General features: G+C 56.4%; 4 protein-coding genes across 4 annotated transcripts; 2 read left to right on the forward strand and 2 right to left on the reverse strand.

The window, feature by feature from the left end:
- Positions 1-2,933: 2,933 nt before the first annotated feature.
- On the reverse strand, positions 2,934-3,338 carry CGCA056_v005086 (uncharacterized protein; the record flags this gene model as incomplete). The annotated part of the gene is made up of 1 exon (XM_037320341.1): positions 2,934-3,338. The coding sequence occupies one exon, from the start codon at positions 3,336-3,338 to the stop codon at positions 2,934-2,936; it is 405 nt and encodes a 134-aa protein (XP_037181322.1).
- A 1,551-nt stretch (positions 3,339-4,889) lies between these two features.
- CAH (Cyanamide hydratase) lies at positions 4,890-9,133 on the forward strand (the record flags this gene model as incomplete). The annotated part of the gene is made up of 3 exons (XM_037320342.1): positions 4,890-5,295; positions 5,352-8,422; positions 8,813-9,133. The coding sequence occupies 3 exons, from the start codon at positions 4,890-4,892 to the stop codon at positions 9,131-9,133; spliced, it is 3,798 nt and encodes a 1,265-aa protein (XP_037181323.1).
- Positions 9,134-11,771: 2,638 nt separating this feature from the next.
- Positions 11,772-13,085, reverse strand: CGCA056_v005088 (uncharacterized protein; the record flags this gene model as incomplete). The annotated part of the gene is made up of 1 exon (XM_037320343.1): positions 11,772-13,085. The coding sequence occupies one exon, from the start codon at positions 13,083-13,085 to the stop codon at positions 11,772-11,774; it is 1,314 nt and encodes a 437-aa protein (XP_037181318.1).
- Positions 13,086-19,934: 6,849 nt separating this feature from the next.
- SAP2-2 (Candidapepsin-2) lies at positions 19,935-22,643 on the forward strand (the record flags this gene model as incomplete). The annotated part of the gene is made up of 3 exons (XM_037320344.1): positions 19,935-20,154; positions 20,212-20,565; positions 20,617-22,643. The coding sequence occupies 3 exons, from the start codon at positions 19,935-19,937 to the stop codon at positions 22,641-22,643; spliced, it is 2,601 nt and encodes an 866-aa protein (XP_037181319.1).
- Between the last annotated feature and the right edge of the window lie 206 nt (positions 22,644-22,849).

The raw sequence follows: 22,849 nt of genomic DNA on the forward strand, positions 1-22,849 counted from the left end.
GGCTTTGTACACTACGTATGACGATGAGCATCTCGTGGTGCACGGGGAGGGGACCACGGGCCACCCGGGGAAGCAGCCCGGCGAACGCTTTGTGCGATGGCAGATGACAACGGCAGCAGTGAGCAGCAAGCTGAGGTGGCAGGTTCAAGGCAGTCCTTGCTGCTGCTGGGTTGATGTCTATCAACGGAGTGTGGGGCGGGTTCTTCATGCCCGCTCTCAAGTCCATCACAGTGTGATGGGTATCCATACTGAACGATTGGGTTGGTTTGTCAGTGTCGAAAAAAAGGGACGGAGTTTCCCGTTGGCAAACCGAAGAAGCTGCAGGATTTTCTCTTGCCTTTTTCTTTCTTGGGATACGATGTGCATACTCCGGCCAGAAACAGCAGTTGCCCAGGCCGGCATTCCCAGGTGCATCCGCCAATCTGCGAAGTATATCCGAATGATGTGCAGCGCTTTACGTGTCAGGAGGTCAGAGAGAGAGTCCAAGGGGGCACACGTTTTACGATACGGCCAATTAGGCGTGGGCCAACAAGACAGGAGAGGGAGGTAGATACACACGGATACGCTGGGCAGACATGGCGACCAGGACTGGGGGAGATACATACGGCAACTCTCCCGAGGCTCAAGGACATGGCCAGCAAGATGACCGTTTCATAGCCTCGCTGGATGTTGCGCCGGGTCCCCAGGGGAGGGAGGGGGCGGCAGGCAAGGGAAACACATAACAAGACGGGCGGGGAATGGGACGGACAGTCAGTCCGTTCGTGACGTGCAATATCGGGAGTTGCTCCGGGGCCGCGGTCAAAGAACTACACTGGTTGCCTGTGGGGGCGAGAATGAACGGATCAGCCCGTTTTGGGACGCGGTGGCCGTGAACGAATGGTGAGCGGACGGTGACAGGGCAGGGCAGGCGGCGTGGCGGTCCGTTGGGCGAAGCAGGTACACGTGTATGCCAGATAGGGCAGAAAATAGAAAAGTAATAAAAAAAAAAAAGGCATGGGCTGTGGTTGAAGTCGTTGGATGTGGGACGATGGTCAAGGGTTTGCAGGAGAAGTAGCTCCGAGAGCAGCGTGCTGTGTGTGCTGTAGCGAGGTGTGATGGCGAGGCGATGCACCGCGTTGCTGTACGCTGTAATGCAACCTGGCAATGGGCAGCGATCAAGGGCAGCGCTGCGCAGCGGCCCGGCGGGTTGAATAGAGATTCCTGTTTTTCCTTTCCATCTCGGGTGATGAGGTTCCCGCTCAACCGCTGCTTCTTGCTGGGGTGCGATTTTTTTGCATTTTGGGCATCACTGGCTCGCTGTCATGAAGAAATGGTGGGTTCTTTGACGGGGTTCAAGGAGGTTCCGTTTGACTCGAATGGCATCACAGGCGAGCGGGAAGGCCCGCGGGAGACGGCCCAGGGGGTTGAGTCGGACGACTCAGTCGGGCATCCTCGAATCGCAAAGGCTGTCCTTGTTTCGATTTCATGCCGCTCGTCGACGTTTTCCCTTGATGATTGTCCGTCTTTTTCTGATTTTGCAACTCTTCACCCTTCAACTCCCGAGCCTAGGCATGGTTCGTCGGACGGGAACAGAGACTCGCTCTGGACTCGACGCGACGCTGGAACCGCGGGGAACGGAATGCAGCCAGCGACGGCAGACATGGACCGCAAAGGGGAAAGGACGAAGGGCGGTGCGGTGCGGGAAAGCCTTTTCCCCTGATCGGCTCCCCTAGTGGGATGATCTGATGTCCTGGACGCGAGGGCACGAGGGGGTCGGAAAGGAGGTTGACATATTGTTCAGGGTTCGCGTGCTCCAAAGGTGGTATTCAGCAATTGCCCATTTCATGATGTGTTATTCCCTTCTTGGCGGAGAGTTCAGAGGCCCCCGGGCTTTAGTTTTCTCTTCTTGAGTGATTTTCAGGGACGAACAAGAAGGGGGAACCCTGAATCCTTGATAGACTCGCGTCAGGCATGAGTTGACTCTGGATGCTCGGAAAGTTTCTTTGATGACAGCCGTTTGACAGCACGCTACGCCCAGAACGGTAAAGGGGTTCGAAACGGGAAACGGCCAAAATTGGAGCCTCAACGTCTCTCTGTCTGGGTCTTGTCCTTGTGCCGACTTGCCCGAATGTGCTAGATACCCCCAGTTCTTCTGCTGAATATTCTGCCCGTTGCAATATTCGAGACTTGTTGTGATGTTCTCGTCTTTGAAGATCAGGCGCGGAGAGCAGCGCTGTAGCCGAGATGGCTTGCCGACGGGGGCAATTGGGGGCGTCTTGTTCCTCATTTGCGCGGTGATGGGGTACTGACTCTTCGGACTCTGGCAAATGTCAGAGCGCGGCCCAAGGGAATGGGTGACTGTGCGGGTACCTACGTCACTCTGGGCAGATGGAGCTCGTTTCTCTCGAAATTGACTCGGTCTTTCTTTTTGTGAACAAGGTGGGTTTGTTGTTTTTCTGGGTGGATATGTGATTGATCCAAAGGCCCATGCTCTTGTTTAAAGTCGGATCCGGGCCGGATGTCGGGGTTCCTGAGTCGTTATTCCCATATGCTCTGTCAGTGCGCGCGGGCACGGTCTTTATGAAAAGTGATTGATCCTCGAAGAATCTTGGGATGCAAGATACGTAGGGGCTGATCCGATTCCCTGGGGTTGTGAGAGTTGAGCGGCCGTGATCGCGTGCTCAAGTCACAACCGCGACGATCGTGTGAATGATGGCCTGGATGGCTGGTAGTGTGCCTTCCGGGCTGAGCACGTCACGTCGTGCTGTGCCGCAGTTCGCGGCCCAGAGTTTGATATTCAAAGAACGGGATGTCCAGGTGCGGAAGACGGAACCACAGCGCGTGAACAACTATTGCGGAGCGCTGTGGCAGCCGGGAGGCAATCATCGCGGAACAGAGGAATAAGACCCTGGGCGTCGGGAGGCAAGACGGGGGCCGTTCCCTTGTCTCATTCTTCATAGGGCTTCACCGAAGATGGAGATTGGGGATTCGAGCCGGGCGTCGATCACAGCGAGAGGGAAATGGGAGGGGGGTGCGCTCATGGGCACCGTTACGTGGCCCAGCCCAGGGTCCTGTCTGTTGGTAGCACCGTAGCAGGCTGGCATCTCTCTGCCCTGGCTGCGCGACTCATGTTGGGCGGGAATACGGCGGAACAATGAATCGTTGCAGGAACTGCTGGTAAGGTTGGCGGTGTCCGTGCTTTGGACGAGATGAACGCCCACGGTTGAGGGCCGTTTCTGCGGTTCTTGAGTGCAATTGTCAAAGGCAAAATATCCGACGCTCGTGAGTCGAAACTTCAGGTGTGCGGCGGCCGCTTCGACGTGGTGCGATGCCGAACCAGTTCGCCGGGGTCGGGGCATCTAAATCTGGAGTTCCAGGGTGTTTATGAGACCACATCGGCCGGCTGTGAACGGTGGCTATCACCATTCAGGCCGGTCGTCGGCCGCCATCGAAGCGAACCGTGGAATGTTGGTCCCAGGACACGGCGGTCCCAACAGTCTGGCATCCGTGTTCTCCTGCAGAATTGGGGCACGAAGGATCGGTTCCGCGTTGGGTACGGATGGAGACAAGTTCCAGCGAAATGGACTCTGTTTCGAAGGAATTGAGGCCGAATACTGTGTGGATCAAACGAACGACAGCAGGATGACGGATATTAAGTTCCCAAGAATGCCCTGCGATATGGATCCGAGTCGTGGTCGTGTTGGTTGTTGGCGGTGCCTCTGTCAGGTTCTTGTCAGCCGTGCCTCCTTGGTTCTCCATGTGTCAAGCCTGTCAAACGTCAGGTGCGTGAATCATGATGCTGGGGAGTCCGACGTCTCGGGCAATATTTGAGTGAAAAGGGACTTTGGAAGGATTTGAGGTGCCACAGCTGCTGCAGAGCTGACAGGAACAGTGTCAGATCCCCACACAGTCGCAGTTGCCCCCTTTCATGACATCGTGTCTCGCTGCTGACTTTCCCAATGAGGGAAATGCTCACTGAAGCTGTGTTTGGTATCGCCTCCGAGGTTATTCCCAAAGGCATTGAGGTGTGACATGGAACACTGTTGATTGCTCAGGATACGGCCTGCCGCTGGTCGTCTCCACTGGAGAAGTCAGCATAACTGGTTCGCAGAGCTCCACCGCTTAGCGTGTGGCTTCCTAGGTTGCTGTGGGCACCACGCTGATATCGTAATTCGAAGAATGTGGCGGACATAGCTCAGTTGGGAGAGCGTCAGACTGAAGTCAACTTCAATCACTTAATCTGAAGGTCGTGTGTTCAATCCACACTGGCCGCATCTTCATCTTTTGCCATGATTGGCTTGTTTTCTTTTTTCGTTCTTTCTCTCTCGCTCAGCTCGAGTCTTGATTTGTAGATAATACAAGAGGGTAGGTATGCTCACATGCCTCCAAAAGACCAATGTTCTGTGCCCGGTATTTCGACGTCGGTCTGGATGCGTCCTTTGTCACTGAGGCCGCTGTCTGCGATACCCGGGCCGATGACTTCCTCATTTTCGCGTGCAACTCAATAAATTTCCAACAAACTTGTTGAGATTGGGCGCCTTCTTCCGGAATAGAATGAGACAGTCGTATTCAACTTGTGGTCTGCATCTTGCCTAGTGATGCTGTTGGTGATGCTCTGAATGAGCGATAGGCGGGACCGTCAAAGCTCTGCCGATAAGGACCCGGCCCGGAGATAATCCACGCCCGCAATCTCCCGGGACACTTCGTCACGAAACGCGACTTCGATAAGCTTCACTAAAACTCCAGTACACGACGACGACACGCCCACGCTCCAGTAGCATCCGCATCGCATTCCAACACGCCGCTCGCGCTTATTTGCCTCCCAATATACCCTCTCTATCCCAAGACTGTGCACATTGCCTTTGCACAGTCGCCCGCCACCTGCCCACGAACACCCCCACCACAGCTTTATGCAACACTGGCCAACTGAGTCTTCGGAAACGCGCAACCAACAAGACAACCCCTCGAACCCCTCCTCCTCAAGTCAGCATGGCTTTCGTCACTGCCAACAGCCGACCGGTGTCGATCAGCTCCGTCGCGCCGACTCCGGCGGCGCCTCCCCGCGCTCTGTCCCGGAAGGTGGCCGCCGTGACTCACTCGACGCCATCAGCGCTGCCCAGCTCGACGAGAAGCTTCGCGGGCTGAGCTTCGACAGCGCCAGCTTTAATTCCGAGGCCTATCCCTCCATCGCCGGTCAAAGAGTGATTGATTACGAGAATGCCCTCACGCCTTCGCCCCGACAGCCATTGGGCTTCAAAGTCATTAAGCGATCCGACCTACGACCTGATGGCGTTCAGCTTACAGACTTTCCTAACGGTATGCCATGCTCGCCCTCGGAAGTTTGTACACATGAGGGCTGATAGACTGCGCAGAGATCTTGACCCATGTCCTATCCCACTTGCATCCCGATTCCCACTCGGCGGTGGCGCTCGTCTCGAAGCGCTTCTACGCCCTCGTCACCACTCCCCACGCGTGGCGAATGGCCTTTTTGCGCTTCTTCCCGGGCCATGTCATGCTGGATGATAACTCCGGGAAGCCTCGCTCTGGCCCCCTTGAAGAAGACGTCTCCGAGTTTGTGCGATCTGAGGCGCGTTATTTCGCGCGCCTGACGCCGTTGGCGACATGGAGGAGCGAGTACTTGCTGCGCACACGTCTGCTTCGGGGCCTTGTGAGGGGCAAGCCGGGCTCCGGCATTGGGTCTTCCACTCGCAGCAGCAAAAAATCAAGTGCCGTTCTGACCTACAACTCGAAGCTGCCTTGGGTTGTTACGCACGTACACGCCGTGTTCTCTACCGCCGCTGCAAAGAAGCCTCCTCAGGCGATTCACGGAGCGGCAGACCTGGGTGTTGGGACAATCAGCGATCCTACAAACGGGAGAGTCGAGAAATGGGGCTTCAACGACCCGTTCTCCACGCTTCAGCTGGATGAGGTTATGCCACAATTGGAGCCATACGGCGTTGGAGACGGACCTGCTGCATGCCCCAATGTCATGGACGTCAGTCAGCCTTATGGGCTGATTTCTGGCGAAGGCTTTCCCGGTGGACGCGCCTATTTCCGTCCCGCAAACGAGCTGCGTGGCCGATATCTCGGCACTGATACCGGGGTGATCGACACGTATCCTGATATTCCCAAAATCCCGGAACTGTCAGAGGCACTTTCTAGCGTCTGGATCGCCAAGTCTACAGCGGTACCCAACATGACGCACTCGGTCGTGGGTATCATGGTGGGTTCAACGCTTGGAGTTGTTACATGCTATGCCCTTGGGGGAGACGGTAGCGGTCCCCGACATGCCAACGGCGAGATGACGGCACGTTGGGTTCTCAGCCCAGGCGTCCCAATTGTGTCTCTCAAGGTCGACGAGCAGTACACTCAAAAGCGCAAGACCGCTCAGCGAGTCTGGGCTGTCGCTCTCAATGCCCTGGGCGAGGTTTACTACCTTGTCGATGTTCCCAAGTCACCCGTCGAACGAGCCAAGGGCGAGGACATTACCAAGAACGCTTGGTACGCTGGCAGGTCGGTCTACTGGCAGATCATCGACCAGACCCGCCGCCAGGCACAGGCCGATGATCTGGACAAGCATGCGCTCAAGGGCGCTTACTCCCCTCGATCTCCTGCGGACGCGATGAAGTTGAGCAGGGAGCAGCTCGTCGCAGAGGCTCGCGAGATTGATAAGTTCATGCGGTACAAGCCTAACCATTTCCGAAGAGTCTGCGACGGCTGGGACATGCGCAGAAGACTCGAAGTCGATTTTGCCAACGATGATGGCGGCGGCGCAGGAGAAATCATCGTGTCCATCCGCTGTGGCCTTGACGAATCGGAGCCCGAAGTCACACGTTTTGTTAGATTTGTCGCCCAAACGCCCCGGCCTAGTGCCGAAAATGCTTCCACTCCTTTGGAAGAGTCAATACCGGTCTCGACGTCTTTGTTCGGAGATGGCATCGTCGATGTCAAGCCTATGGCGGCACAGCAACCGAGCAAGGGCGATGTGACGCCAGCTTCTTCGGGTTTGCTGACTCCCCCGGCCACGCTTAGCTCGCTGGACGAATGGTCTGTTTCCAGTCTGGCACTGGGAAGCCACAAGGTGTCAGAGATCACAGCATCTGCCGTAGATCTCTCCTCTCACGCTCTTGTGACTCTCTACGAGGACCCTCTCCACTTCGGGCACAAGTCGACTGCCACTCCCACCATGACACCGCAAACCGCGGAGAGTGTCGCAGAGATCCCAGGCCGTAGGACCCGCATGATTGCCATCGGAACCAAGACAGGCGGCGTGGTGGTTTGGAACATGCGCGACCAACAAAACACGGAGGTCAAGCCCCTTCGAGTGATTCAAACAGACTCTCCTGAAATCTCCTGCCTGGCCTTAACGGCTCTCTACCTCGTCCACGGAGGAACCGACGGCCTGGTCCAGGCATGGGACCCTCTTGCTTCAACTCTGGAGCCCCTTCGCACCCTCAATGCCCGCTCCGCGGGTCGCGTCCCTCGTCACATGTTGACGATGAACCCTTCACTCAGTGGCGACACGTATCCGGCTGCGCGGGCCATCTACCTCGACCCTGACCCGACAGTCCTGCGCGGCATCACCTCCTTTGGCGCCTTCTTGCGCTACTGGGCTTACAGCGCCACCACTCAACCTCCCGGCCGCAAGCGCCGTCTTCGTCACTCTGATATTCACGGCCGCCTTGCGACGCGTCGCCAGGGTGGCAACGTGTCTGGTTATATCGCCGCCGAAACCGCGGAACTCCGCCGAGAGCAGGAGCAGAAGGCTCGTGAAGATGCCTGGCTGCGCAACCGCTTCGGCGTTGGTGCATTCGGCGACTTAACCGAAGAGGAGGCCATCCAGTACGCTGAGATGATCTCCCAGGAGACCTTGTTGTTGGAGGAGCAGCGGCGTACTAGTGCCAGCGACACTGGCTCAGCAGCTGACGGCGGGTTGGACACAGCGTCTTCGTTCAGCGAGAGTACAGTCGATACGATCACGCCGGAGCCAAGTGTGACCGGGTTCACACCGCCCCCTCCGGTGCCCGAGGAGGATGAGTACGAGGTGCAAATTCAACAGGCGCTTAGGCTCTCGCTCATGGAGGCTGTCAACGACACTGGACCGTCGCCGCGAGGCAACAGCTCAGGCGACTACGAGTTTGCAGTCAAGTACAAGCCCAAGGCGACCAAGAAAACGAAGCGGTCACCATCTACATCCCCGTCAGCAAGCTACACACCCAACGCCGGGTACAACGCAGCGGGGTCCTCCAGCAGGGCCACGCCCAGGGACGACGACCTGGAGCTTGCCCTGGCTTTGAGCGCCGGTGAGGCTGGCTCCAGCAGGCCTCCGCCGCAGGAAGACGACCTCGAGTTAGCTTTGAGGCTCAGCCTCCAGGAAGCTACCGCCAGCGGCCACTCGGGTCTAGGGATTGAGCAGGATCATTTCCAGCAGGAGGAGTTTCCCGTGCTGATGACCAGGGGCAAGGGGAAAGGGAGAATGTGAGGATGGTCTGCTGGTTTGAGTTGCGCTTGTCTGATTTTCGTGTTTATGTGAAGCAATCGGTCCTTTTCTTCTGCATCGTCGCAGGTAATGCCGTTAATCTACTTCTTTTCGAGCAAGAATTGTCTGCTCGTGCCCATACCAACGGGGTTCTTGCTTATAGAGCATTGTTCATGAGAACCCTAGAGAATAGATACTTTAAGCCCGTACACAGGTCTGTTCCCGTTGGGTTGTTGTATAGATCATGCGAGTAAGCGCCATGCAGGAAAGGTGTGCAGTTTGACTTGTATGTTGAGCTCCGCCCGTCCTCGCCGACACTATGAGGTTTGTGGGTCATTGTAGACCACAGACCAGGCCGAGGCCGTCTGCGAAGCCATCATCCGCCACCAGGACATGGGCGTCGACGGAAATATTACGTATTTGGGCCAGCTGATCCAGCTGGCCACGCTGTACGACAACGTTGGCAGGCATCCCAACGTGAAGGACTTCGACAAGATGGTTCACGACAAGACGAGGAGGGATATCGACGAGGATCACCCGAGACTGGGGTGGTGTTCGTTCTTTGCAGGGACGATTCGGAAGGAGGAGGAGATCAAGCCATGGTGCCACTCGACGCATATTGTGGGTTTTGATAGGGAGATTGAGAACAACACTTTGATGAAGGAGTGGGAGTAATTAAATGTTAGAGTAGGAGGAGGTCAATCCAAGGGATGCAACGGTGTATGTGTAAGCTGGGTGTTGTCCTACGCTCGTATATGGATTCATGCGGCCCCTGGTTGCAACGGTTATTCGGGGAATCGTGATAGGGCATATGAACAACTGAATATATCTGATCATCAAAAAGAGTACTTGTTATAAAACTAGACCCCAATCCTCTATGAGGAACTGTCACTGCAGTCAGTGGGATACCAGTTCTTGACAAGGAGGTTCTGATATTGTCTGGTTGTGAACCATGGCAATGAAAGCTCGGATGAGGCATCCGATACTTTTGATATTGCTTCCAAAGAAGACCCACCATTTCCCGTAATGAATAATGAACTCACAGACCATTTGCTCGCAACTGTTGTGAGTTTGTAAAGTTGAACTCGACGTGATAGATTGAGCTCGTGGTGCCGAGTACCGACTTTCTGGCAGTGCCTATGGAAGCCGAGGACGTCTTGAACAACATTAAACCCCTTCTATGTGTCCTTCTGCTGACCCTACAGCCTGTAGCTTAACTACCATGTACGCCAGAGTTCTAGCAATGTCATATAGAGTGCGATAGCTTCTGATACGTGTTTAGTGACTTGCGGGGTGGTTCAAGATAAGAAAGTAATCTCCAAAGCTGATATCACAGCTCCTGTACGGCCGCCAAAACTCCCCACGCAACGGTCCAAATAGAGAATTCTGCAGATGCCGCCCGGATCAGCGCCGGTCCCAGCTCATGACCGCAAGCGTCCCGCGCCGGGGGCCGTTCCGTCTGGGCACTCTCGGCGTACGCATTCGACTATTTCCCCAGCCCGTCAGACTAAGTCCACTGAGTGTCTTGCAAAGCAACCGTCAGATAAGCTCCCGAGACAACGCACATGTCCTTCACATTCCTCCGTCTTACAAACCCTCCGAGTTCGGGAACCCAAATTCCAGCCGGTGAGACCCGTGACGTCTGTCTTTCAATACGAGGAAGCGGCGTAGGGCTGATGAGCGACCTTGAAATTGATGTCTTGACAAATCACACACTCTGGTCCACCATTGAACGAGCGATTCGAACAGCGACCACTCACCAAAGCCACACACCAGCTGGATCGGAGGAGCCATCCTCCGGAGCCCAGCCCTCGCAGAGCCGGTACCCGACTCTGAAGGGGGCACAATATCTCACCAACATGTCATCCCGGTCTAGTCTGCGTAGCGTCCATCCAGTCCCGCACCCTCCTGTCTGGCACAAGACGTTGTCTTAACACTTCCACTGCGGAAGCTAGCGGTTCTTAGTATTAGAGTTAACCAGAACCGCCGACATAGTCCCATTCCATTCCGTCTCATCCCGACCTTTTTTGACCTACGCGTGATCGGTCTCGCAAATGGTCTCTTTGGAATATTCAACTCTGCCTCTATCAACCAGCTTTACATCCATGAGACGTCCAAGTTATTCTAGAACTTCCCCCCTTCCCCCCTTGGCAAAGCGGGAGAGAAAACAGGGAACAAGAATCGCAAAATAGAAACCAAGCCTCAACGTCGCCTCCAGGTCTGTTACCGTAGCAGGAAGGGCTGAAGTGAAGAAACCAATCTATCTGCCGGGAGACCCCATTCGTCCCTTTTCCCCGACCTCTTGGCGTTTAAATCAGGTAGTGAATAGATTGAGAAAAGGCCGCATGTTGTTTTCAGCCCATCGCTAGCTTGACAGCTCTGGGCGGGCTGGCTGTTGGTTGGTTTCGGACCTTGACGGACTGCGGGACGGCTTGTTCAAAACGAAGAGAGGCGCGCGCGCGGGTGGTATGTGTATGGCCCCCGGTTCAACATCGAACATCGAACATTGCCTATCCCGTCCGTCACGCTTTCTCTCCCCCCAGCCGGCCCCCATCGGCTCCACGGCTCCTCCCAAGGCTGAGAGGTTTTGGTGTGCTGCGGGAAAGATGTCGATGCCGAAGCCAGGGCATGGTTGGAGCGAGCCGTCAGGGGAACTCAATCGTCGTTGTCGCCGAGACAGGGATTATCCGTGTAGCCATGTGCAAATCGACCATCGGGCCTACACCTCGCTTGCGAGTTTCGCACAGTATCCAACATGGCCGCCGACTCGTGCACCTGTATCATCTGAACTCTTCCAGATCAGCCCCAAACTGCGCAATCCAATCATGATGGCGGTGCCCCTTTTTCTAGAATGGTTCTCTCCCACGTCGCTGGAATTCAGATGATATGATGCGCGTCATATTTATCGTTCGGCACCCTTCATGATATGGCCTTTGACAGCCGCAATGCCGATGACGACGTGCGGCCGTGAGAGGCTGTGCCTTGCTGCTGCGACCTCGTCCCCGCTCGAGGCCCATTAGCAGCAGCATTAACTATGATTAGAGGTGTATAATAATACAGTTCGAAGGACGTCGGTGCGGTCGCATTGAAGGCATCCCCCCCTCCCCCACCTACGTCCCGCCTTAGCCGTCCCTGGGCATCGTGCCATCATGAGCCCGTCGATGGCAACACTTCAGCCCTTCCCGCGTCTGCGCAGAGCCCCATTTTCCCAAATCCGTGGTCTTTCTCCTTCCAGCCTTGCTACACCAGGCCTTGCTTCACCAAGAGAGAAGAACTGTAAACGCCTTGGTACATCTGTCATGAACCTCGTGTCTCAAACCAACCGACCCAGAACCCAGACGCCGATCGCTATGCAAAACTCAAGTCGGGGACCTGCTGTCCTCTTCGCGTGCCTCGCACCTGGGCCGCCATTCGTTTTCGTCTCCGAAGGTGCCGGCGCCGACGGCGCTGTGGCTGTCGGCGCGCTGATTGTGGTAACAACAGTCGGCCCAAAGGGATAGCGCAAGCTGAGGGTTGACACAGCTACCCCGGATGGACCAATTTTGATGGTCTCACCACCAATGACGGTCGTCGTAGTCCCTCTCCCTGGACCGACCGTGAACGTCTTGCCTTCCACGACCACCACCGAAGCCCCTACCTGTGTGATCGTCGCACCACCCACGATCTCAAAGGCCGTGTCCGAGGCCTTCGCGTTTGGGCCGCCCATGGTCACGTTGCGCACAATGACCCCTGATGGCCCTATCAGAATGGTATCATCGTCGACAATCTCTGTGATGGTGGACGACGCCAGACCATACGTGAACGTCGTCGAGTGAACGATCACGACACTGGGACCAATAGCGGTCACCATCTCGCCGCCCGCAACGACAATCTCCGTCTGTGTCGGGGACGATCGATTGATCGACACCGTTTGTTTCGGGAACACGATACCGGAAGACTGAATCGTAATGATCTGCCCCTGAACCACGGCCACGACTGGTGTAGCTTGCAGCTCGAACGTCGTCCCTCCGACCACTACAACATTTTGTAAACTATCTGGTGCAACGACGACTGGTACATCTCCCACGACGGTGTTCGAAGGCGCCACGGTGCTTCGGCCAACATTGCCCGGCCGGTCAACAATGGTACCTCCGCCAACTACCTCGCTTGGGTTGATTGTAAATTCCGCACCGCTCACGCTGACTTGATGTGTCTCGGAGGGGTTCGTCACTGTGAACGTTTGGTCGTTGACGATAACCTTGGTGGGCTCGACGGTGATTGTGTAAGTGGCTTTTGGTGGTTCCTTTACACTCTCACGTGGCGGAACCGTTGATGCGGGTGGCCTCTGGTCGTTTGGGGGCGACTGAGGCTGGCTCGTCGGCGAGCCGGGTGGCCTCTGGTTGTCTGGGGCCGGCTGAGGCTGGTTTATTGGCGAGTCGGGTGGCTTCTGGTCGTTGGGGGCCGGCTGCCGGGGATTGTCGGTGGGCTTGTCGGCAGGTTTCACAGCTGTGTGCTTATCTTGCGGGGCCTTCGTCTCAGGATCATGGCCGTACCGTGGTGTGCTGACGGGAGAATAAACGACTGACGGGTTCTTGGCCGTCGTGACGAACGTATAGGTCGTAATATGTCCTATCTTTGGCGTGGACATGGTGAGCACCATGGACGGCAGAGCGGCGGCGGTGCATCCACTCGTATCCGTGCATGTCGCGAACCCAGACGCTATGCGCGATTTCGACTTTCCTTCTCCTATACCCAAAGGAGAACATGTGATTGGGACAGTTATTTCGGGCTGAGGGGGCGTGTAGTCTGCCGGATCCCCATAGAAAGTCGTCGTAGATGTGTAGACGATGGACCAGGTTGTCGGTACGGCACCGTCGCTGGTCGATATGCATGACACATCTGGTTCGTAACCCGTGGGAACCGTCAAGACCACGACTGAATTTCCTTCGACCGTGTCGGTAAGGTTCGTTACGGGTCTGCTGGAGTTGCCGCTTGGTGAGGCGGATATTGTGGCATTGCTGATGGGAAACGATGGTTCGAGACTCGATATCGACGTTGTTATGGAAGCCGAAACTGCGCTTCTACCTGGACTTGTCGTTGATGTGTTCGCTATGGGTAAAGTCCTCAGGCTGCCGGAGGAGGCGTCTGAAAGAGCGGATGACCCTGTACTTGAAGGGTTTCTGGTAAACGTCGAGTTTGACACCTCTGACGTGCTGACGACGCCTGGAGCCTGGGACGTCCCATTGGCCACGTTCGATGAGATCGAACTCCTCGAGATCGGCGAACTGCTTTCGTCTGATGTCGGGGATGGTGTGCGGCCTGTTCCTGGCTCTCCTGTCACCGAGAGGGTTCCTCCTGGAAACCGAGATGCTGACGGCTGTCTATTTGTTGCAGACAGAAGACTCCCGCTTGCCGATTGAATGGTTGAAGCCGTTTCGACTTGAGTAGATGGAAATGCGTCCTGCGATGACGGACTTATTAAGCTGGTTGACGTTGTGCGGTTGAAACCCACGACTTGTCTTGGGAAATGCGCAACGCGCTGTGCTGTGCGTTTGTCAGTTTACCGCAATCGTGCCAAGCGATGTTGACCGGTGTAACGCACCATTGCCGCCCACTGCATGAACTGTACTCGAGAAGGTTGCGAGAGAGAACAGTACAATATCGACAAGTTTCACGTTGCTGCGTCTCCCCGAGCCGCGATCCCCGTCCCCGTCTGTCCCACGTATCCCTGTCCGCGTCGCCATTGGGGTCCAGACGCGATGCTGTCGTGTCCGCGGGACAGCACCAGAGAAATTATTATTGCTGTCAGGCCGATTAAGAAGTGCACCTCAAACTCATCACATTTCATTACTGATCGAGGCACGAGACGAAAACGGAGAGACAAGAAGCGGGAGCAGGTCAACGGACAGCCAGCCGGGACGCCGCCCGTGACTAGGGCGCGAAGGGGTTCATATTCGATATCGGCTGCTGGTTCGGGATGGTGGCGCGGGTGACAGCTTCTACGCGTGCCTGGTCAACTCGAGTAAAGAAGGCCGGGAAACGACCCAGTTGCCCCAACATCCCTAGCGTAGGTAATCAGCACTTCCTTGGTTGCCACTAACACACATGAACCGACCCATTAGAATTGGCCCGCCGTCAACTACAAGCCGCCGCGGCTGGGCCTCTAGCGTCGCACCGCGCAGGCACCAGGGACTGCCTTTCCAGGACATGGGACCGACGAGATGGAGTTGCCCCAACTGCCACCAGCCAAGTTGCTGCAGCCTCCGACTTCGTAAAGTTGCAGGAAAGGATGATCACTGACACCTCTGCATGCTTGGTCCAGCATGTCGGCCAGTGAGATCCAGCAGCTCTAGGAAGGATGCTGCGAAGTAAGACCTTGTACGAGGGAGAAAAACTCCGAACGGTCCACCGAGGCAGGTCAATGACGAATATTGGTCGCGATTCGAGCCCGGAAAGGTGAATGAGTGCGTCTTTGCTTCCATCTCGTGTCTCTGATGTGCTTGTAACCACTTACGACCGACGTATGTCTCAGCCTCCTGACGTTGCGCTCGAGGGAGACTCAGGTAAGGCAGAATAGGTCTGTCGTCGGAAAACACAGTTATGGGATGGCCGGCGACACACCCAGTAAGCAAGCACTCGACATTCCGATAGACACTTGGCCGGCCGCCGCCCGCCCGCCTGTAAGACGAGCTCAATCTTGCAACGTCACCGGAATCGAGCACTGATCGGCCTGTCATTGACTGCCCTGGCGACGATCCCCCAGACAGACCGAGCAAGCAGAGTCTAAATGCGTTTGCGGCCTAGTCGGCGGGTAGAGTGACGGTCGAGGCTTGCGCGAATGCGTCGCTATTCCTCCTTGGCCTCATTTCGACCCTTCTCCAAAACTCGGATGGGTGCAGGCCATGACGGAAAATTCACTGAGACAATCTCTTGCGGTCCACCTCCGCCAACTCTGTGAAGCTCGGGTGCGGCGACCGTGCGCGCGGGAGACATCCGTCGTTCGTACCAAGACAAGTGTGGCTGTCTAGAACATACAGACGGCGCCGATGCTCGGGGCTTATTAGAGGAGGACGAACGGAGACAAAGTAGCCAGTGGCTGCTGTCGTCGTCCAATCTGAAGTGACGATTTCCCGGAGCACCCCGTGGCCCTTGGGATGTGTAAGACGAGCAAGCCACCATTATTCTCTGCCTAAGGTCGGTCAAACATTGACGCTGCATTTCTGCGGCACGTAAGGCTGACCAAACGGGATGCCGTTGTGCTGACCAGCTAGCCACTTCACACTGCCAAGAGCGCATGGAGTCTCTATCAGCCGATGGGCAGAGAGGGGATTCAGAGGTCGGTGTAGTAAGACGGGTTGAAACAGGGTCAACCCAGGTCTGACGGACGGGCCTAGCGCATTTTCTCCGCTCGGCATTTGTTCAGAGATTGGACGAGTAATTGCTGTCCGAAGCTCGGGAGGTGAGCAATTGGAGTCCGCCTTCAGTGCCCAACGCGTCGGCACGCGTGGGGGTTCTGCGGCTTCAAGGGGCTCATGAAGTTCTTCGCCATTTCCGACATCTGCACGATGGCTGCGGTGATCACCGACATCACACCACGGCTCCATGATGACCGGCTATCAGACATAGCGTACTGTAACCACTGCGTAGGGAGGGGACTGCAGTTCACCACGGCATAGGCACAGTCAGCCAAGGCGCTGCAGATACCTGCCGAGCCATGGCGTTGCAACAGGCCTACAAGCAGCCTGGCAAGGAACATATTGACTGCCGATAGATAGCCTCAGTGATGCGGGCGTCTTTTCAACGGTTCCCGGGATGCGAGTCAGTCTTGGCCCGGTTCACTCTCCAGGGCCACAAGTGATAACTTTGAGTGAGTGATCGTTGGACCTGTTCCTAACCAAGACCCACTGTCGGTACAGTGAGGCCATCAACCGGCCCAGGCTGTCTAGAAACGCTGTGAGCACGAAGAGTCTTTCTGGTCGTGTCGTCTCCCGCCAGTTGCGGTTCTCGCCCGCGCAATGGAGAGGTCGGCATCATGACCAGCGGGACCCAATCAGAAGGATCAACAAGCGAGTGCGGTGCGGGCTACCAGCAGCGGAACCGGAGCACTCTTCCCTTGGACTTGTCTTTGGTTTCTCGTGGCTCTTGCTAGTGGCAAAGATGCTGCTGGGTTCTGCTTGATTCTTCTGCTAGCGGCGTGCCTGGCCGGGCTGAAGAGGTGTCAGGTAGACGAGTCTGGGCCGCGGAGCAGGAAAAGTTTGTTTCGTGGTGCTTTCTTCTGTCTTGTTCGGATTGACAATTATGATTGCGATTATAGATGAATTGATGAAATTATTTCCAGTCCGGTCCCGAAGAAGCCGGTGCCGCAAGGCCTCGACGAGTTGTGGCCCGTGAGGGATGATGGGACTGATTGGGTCGCTGAGCACGTCGCGGATTCCGGCACGGTTCCGGTAGGTTACAGCTCAAGGTAAGGTACGCAAGTTGTTATTCCGTGGCCGTGATTCAATAGCGACAGCGGGCGTGGTCCTGGGCTGTCGCACCGTCGCGTCGCATGTTGTTGGTGTTTCCACGCAGAAGCGAGCAACACAACCCCACGGATCTGAAAGGGGCAGCTATTCGCACGCAGCACAAGGCCGCCAAGGAATCTCGACGGCGGCAGCGGGCTCTTGGACTGCAAAACAACTGAACCCAGAATAGAGGCGGTCCCTGAAGGCGGGTGTATATCTGTCGTGCTAAGAGCCGGGTTGGGGTCCAGCTTGTGGGGAGTATGGCTGGCGCTGAAAGGGGAGAGATGGAGAAGCTGCGGTCCACGGTTGCATTGGATCGAAAGGCATCCGTCGTTGCGGAACCGTGACGTGCATTGCTGCTACCGCGCAGGGCCGCTCAGCAGGGCCGACAATGGGAGACAAGATTCAGTTGCATCCCTCTGCGTTCTCCACCTCAGCTGGCGACTCGCGGGACGCCGATTTGACGCCGACAAGAGAGACTGGAGAGGTAGGCATGGGGCCATTGGCTGCTGACTGAAAATGGACCTCACGTCCACGTCCACGTCGAGCACGCACAAGGCCGGAGGCGGGACGGAGACTCCGGTGGGTGTGGGTGGTGAGGTTGCTGCCCTGGCTGTAGGTATGGCTGAAGTACGTATTCGTAGGTGGTGGACAACGGGAAGTGATGGGACGAGTCGAATGACAGAAACTCCAGCTGGCATTGTGCAGCCCAGACTTGCAGTCTCCAACTCAGGTCCGCAAGCTGAGGTGCTTGGGCCAGGGTTCCTGACACGGAAAGACATCCCGTCGTGCCTCTTTCCTTGCTCTTGCGCACGTAATTGGCAATTGCTGAGGTGCAGTGTGGTGCTCTTTCCATCTGAGAAAGTAGCCGGGCGGGTGCAAGTGTCCTGCCGTGCCTGCTTCTTTTGATTTCCCAGTCTCCCCCTGCCCCTGCCTAAGGTATCTACTTCCAAGTACGTAAGGTACAGACAGACAGACAGACAGGCACTGCTTGCCCGACAACTGTCGATTCGCCTCAGCAATTATCACGAGCTGGAGCTGCTGCTGTTGTCCCGGCCGCTAAACTACGTCAATCGAACGCCCTCCAATGGTCCTGCGCCGCATCCCCTTCTACAGCCTTTAGTCACGGACCCTTACGAATACCCTTCCTCGTGGCGTCGGACCCCTTCTGGCGACAACAACAATATTCACACGTCCTCACTCTCACTCTATCCCGCCCTGCCAGTGGCTGCCTGCAGCAGTTGCCAGAACAATGTGATTGCGCCAGGTTGATTGCCACAACTCTGACGGCTTAGCGAGATGGCCCAGACAAGGTACGACCTGCAGAGGCATCCCATGACCAAACCGCACCAGCCAGCCCCCAAGAGACAAACTTGTCCAGGAAATGGCAGGATGCCAGACTGTCTGAATCGGCAGAAGCCTTCTTCCGCAGCCTCTTGGCCACTCTACTCAGTGTTATTCGACCCTTGGCAGTTGCTGAGCAAACCGCGCCATCGACGCATTGTTCACCCTCGTGTCTTGTCCATTGCGTCGTTGCCAACCAGCCATGCAGGCCGGACACTTCTACGAAAGCCTACCTGCCCCAAGCGCGTTGCTGACACCACTCCACTGCTTCATATTCTCCGGCCTTGTCATCCAAGTCGCCGTTTCTCCGTCTCCAAGCTCTGCGTTACCTGCAAGTCCTCGGCCGTCCCGTCTTTATCCCACCATCGCCGCCGCATCTCATCTCGAGGGGCAACGAGACCACAGACAAAGGCGGCCCAGATGCTCGATAGTCCAAGCGCGACCCGGTTAGCGGGTTCATGGCTCCTCGACTTGCTTGCGGTTAACATCTGTTGACAGCCATGGCAACCTCTAAGCATATTGCCAACTTGTGCGACTTGCCAGCTGAGCTTCCCGCTACAGAATCGGCCAAAACTCAAAGGAGAGGCACCATAAGCCTTCGCTACCTCGTGTCGCCAAGGCGTCTCTGTTCGCAAACATGCGTGAGACTCGTAGACAACACGCTCGCTCTCGCCGTCGTCATGGTCGCAGTCGCAGTCACAGCTCACTCCCCGCCTACTCCTCGCCTGCCGCGTCTAATAATCCCAATCCTCTAACCCACGGATGACCACACTCGTCGTCTTCTCACCCATGTATCGATCTCAACGGTGCCATACACTAGGACGTTAGCATGTCGACATCGTCCACGACGGGGACGGCGGCGGCGACACTACAGCCCCCCGCTGGGTTCCAGTCTTGCTGTGTCTCGATCTCTTGCGGGGCGCACACATGGCTCTTGCTGGCTTCTGGAGCCTCTCGAGGGCACGACAACAGCCATGCTGCTTAGGGAGGCTTGTCACGCTCCGCCGCACTTGTCCTGAAGCAGGCAAAAGCACTGTGTGTCGATAAGTCGATAAGAGGGCAAGGATGCATGCTTTGTACCCCGGTCCCCAGCTTTCCCAAGAACGACGGGACCACCAGACCGGTGCTGGACGGGGCCCTGGTCCTTGTCTCACACCCCGACGTGCCATTGAGCCATCCGGCTTTCCCTTGCTTGTTGCGGCACAGCCCTTGTCCAGGTCGGTAGGGCCTGGCTCTTCCTTGCTTGGATAGCCATGGACGCTTTCTACCGCAGTAGCTGGGTGCCACCCACTCAATTCAATGGCAGAAACTTAGAATTTCCGCTCATCATTCAATTGCCCTGCCTTCCCCCCTCCTCTTCCCGTCTTCCGTTCTTCAAGACACACACACACACACACACACACACACACACACACACACACAACACTATTTCGACAACATCCTGCAGATTGGTTTTGCGGGACAAGTCATGACCGCAGCTCTCGCCAAGCGCATCGCGTGGACGGCTCGGCAATAGCTTCAGTTGATGGACACAACTCTCTCAGCGGCCCTCTCTTCCCTTGGAACGCCCATGCAGATCACAACGACATCTTGGTGACTGCGCGCACCTCGAACGAACCACAAGCCGGGTTCTACCTCACATCGGCGGCATGCTGTCAACTGTTCTCGTCGCAACGGTGCTTGTTGGCATCGTCTGCGCACAAAGCCCTTCCGCCGTGGCTCTCACTCCCTCGAACGACTGGTACGGCGTCGACGGCAACTGGTCAACGGTCAAATTCCAGGTCGGCACGCCTAGGCAGTCTGTTAATGTTCTTGTGAGCACCTCGCTGTCGGAGTTTTGGGTTGTCGGTGCTGGAGGGTGCCTTGCAAGTGAGTATATCTGACCCGTCTTGTTATTCGTGGGGCATGCTTTGACACGCGATGTAGAGGAGCCTCTATGCAACTCCGCCCGAGGTAATGTTTTCACCGTCACAGACTCGAAATCTTGGGATCCTTTGGGAGGATGGCAACTTGGTCTGGACTATCTCGGTTACGGCGGCAACGGTGACTATGGCCTGGACACCCTCTCGACAACAACGCTCGCGGGGGATGCGATTAGTATGGACAATATCATCACAGCTTCGATCAACAGCACCGACTATTACCTCGGATTTCTTGGTCTCGGCATCACCAAGGGCAGTTTTGGCAATGAAATCGCTGAGTCGCCTCTCACGCAGGCCGTCAAGACTTACGGCTGGATCCCTAGTTACAGCTACGGCTACACCGCCGGTGCTTACTACAGTAGGTCAAGCCGTCCCCTCCCCAGCCAGACCACGTCCTAACCTTCGGCAGAGGGCACTTCCGGCACGCCGTGCTCCGTGACTTTGGGAGGATACGACTCCAGCCGGTTTGTGCCGCACAACACCGAGTTTTCCCTGGACCCGAGTGATGGACTTCCTCATGCGCTGGTTCGGGGGATTGAGGTGACCGTGGGCGAAGGCAAGACGGTTCCAGGAGGCTGGGGTTCCCGGACTCAGATTCTATCCAACATGACGACTTCATTCTCAGCCATGATTGATAGCTCCACTCCCTATCTCTGGCTCCCGGATGCCATTTGCGATCAATTTGCCGCTGCCTTCAACTTGACGTACAACAACACTTTCAACCTCTACACAGTCAGTAACGAGCAGTATGCTGCCTTGAAGTCGTCATCGTACTCGTTCACGTTCTCCTTTAGCAGCCATGACAACACGGACGACTTTGGACACCCTCTCACAGTCCCAGGCGTAGTCAACATCACCATCACAGCTGCGGCTTTCGCGCAGGTCCTGCGCTATCCTTTCATGGACGAGGCAATCAAGTACGGCGATCCGGCCGTGCCTTACTTCCCACTCCGTCGCGCCTCCAACTTCACCAACACACTCATCATCGGCAGATCCTTCCTTCAAGAGGCGTACCTGATCACAAAGTACGACAGTGGCGTTTTCTCTCTCCACCAAGCGGTTTTCCCCGAGGACGCCCAGACACATCTCAACATTTCTCAGATCAAGCAGCCTGACAACAGCCCTTACCCCGGTCCTCCCGCACAGGCAACCATTCACGGTCTCTCAACAGCTCAGATGGGAGGGACCGCCGCTGGAGTGGTTGCTGCTTGTATTGTCTTGTTGGTCGCGTGGTACTGCCTCCGCCGAAGGAAGAGGGCAGCTTGTGCGGCGGCGCGGGCAATGGAAGAGGGCAAGGACACGGCTTCGACCATCATGATGGAGCCGCCTAGGAGTCCTGTGGCAAAGATGTTCTCCAAGATGCTGGGCAAGAAGAAGGCAGAGCGAGGCTCGCCGCAAGAAGTCATGGGTAGCACTTCTCAGCCCATTGAGGTAGCGGCTGATGCCAATCACGCCGTGTACGAACTGCCAGCACCGATCGCCCCCATCGAGCTTGACGGAGATGACGGCAAGTCCTTGCACGAGCCCACAGGATTTGGAACAATGGATACGCAAACCGCGGGTACATACGAGGCGGCTAGGAGGAACATTGAGATTCAGCTACAGGGCCCCGTGCCTGCTTACAGCCCTCCAGAGAACCCAGCAGACTTCCCTCCCCCAGAAAAGTCGATGCCGGACCTGGAGCCAGTTGCAACCTACAGGCCGGTCGACATGCACTCGTCAGCCTCTGCGTCACCTCCCTCATCTCCCACATCCCCGACCTCGCCCATGTCCCCTACGATGGGCGACAACTATTCGTCCAATCAAGGGTCCCTGCCGTCTCCTATGAGCAGCCCGCAAGGCAACTGGACGAACCGTATGTCCGATCTCCCATCACCCTTGACTGACGGACACACATATCCGTCGCCAACCTTCACGGTCAGCAACTACGGGCACACAATAGCCCGCTCTGTCTCCATCAACCGTCCTGTCTCCCTCAACAGCGATCTATTTGTACCCAGCCGTTCCAACTCTGCCAACTCCCCCCCAAACTCTGCCGTTCCTCTTCTACCCGTCTCCCCACCAGGGGCCATCTATCAAAGAACACCCATCGACCCCTCGAACGTGATTTGCGTTGGGCCTTTGCCAGAGAACGTTTCTCTATCGGACCCTCATCCTGTTGCCCCGCTCCCGCTGTGTCCCCAGGGCCGCACCCTCCTCTCGGTTCCCGATCTCATAACAGATCGCCGCTTCTCAACCGACACGCTGGGAAGCAACTTCACCGAGTTTGAGGAGGAGCTCATGGCGCAGCAAGAGCTGACCAGGCAGGTAAGCGTGCCCGAAACCCAGCGACGGAGCCACAGCGCGGAACCGGACCTGTCGATGGGCCGACTGGACGGCACCGAATGGATCCACGTACCCCAGCCGGCCGAGCGCCGATACAGCTGGGAAGACTAGCGACGAAGCCTCTCACGAAATCTTTGCACATTTTGCATTACGCATTACGACTTATAATGCTCAACCGCATCTTTGCAGGCGGCATATTTTCTCTTCATTCCTACTTTCGTTTTATTTCTTTATTATACGGATCATCGCAATACGCGACGGAGTTTTAGATACCTCAGTCCAAAATAGGACCTTGGCGTTTGGGCATGTCTACAAAA

The sequence above is a fragment of the Colletotrichum aenigma genome (assembly GCF_013390185.1).
Source record: "Colletotrichum aenigma strain Cg56 chromosome Unknown KSG_Cg56_contig03, whole genome shotgun sequence".
NCBI lineage: Eukaryota > Fungi > Ascomycota > Sordariomycetes > Glomerellales > Glomerellaceae > Colletotrichum > Colletotrichum aenigma.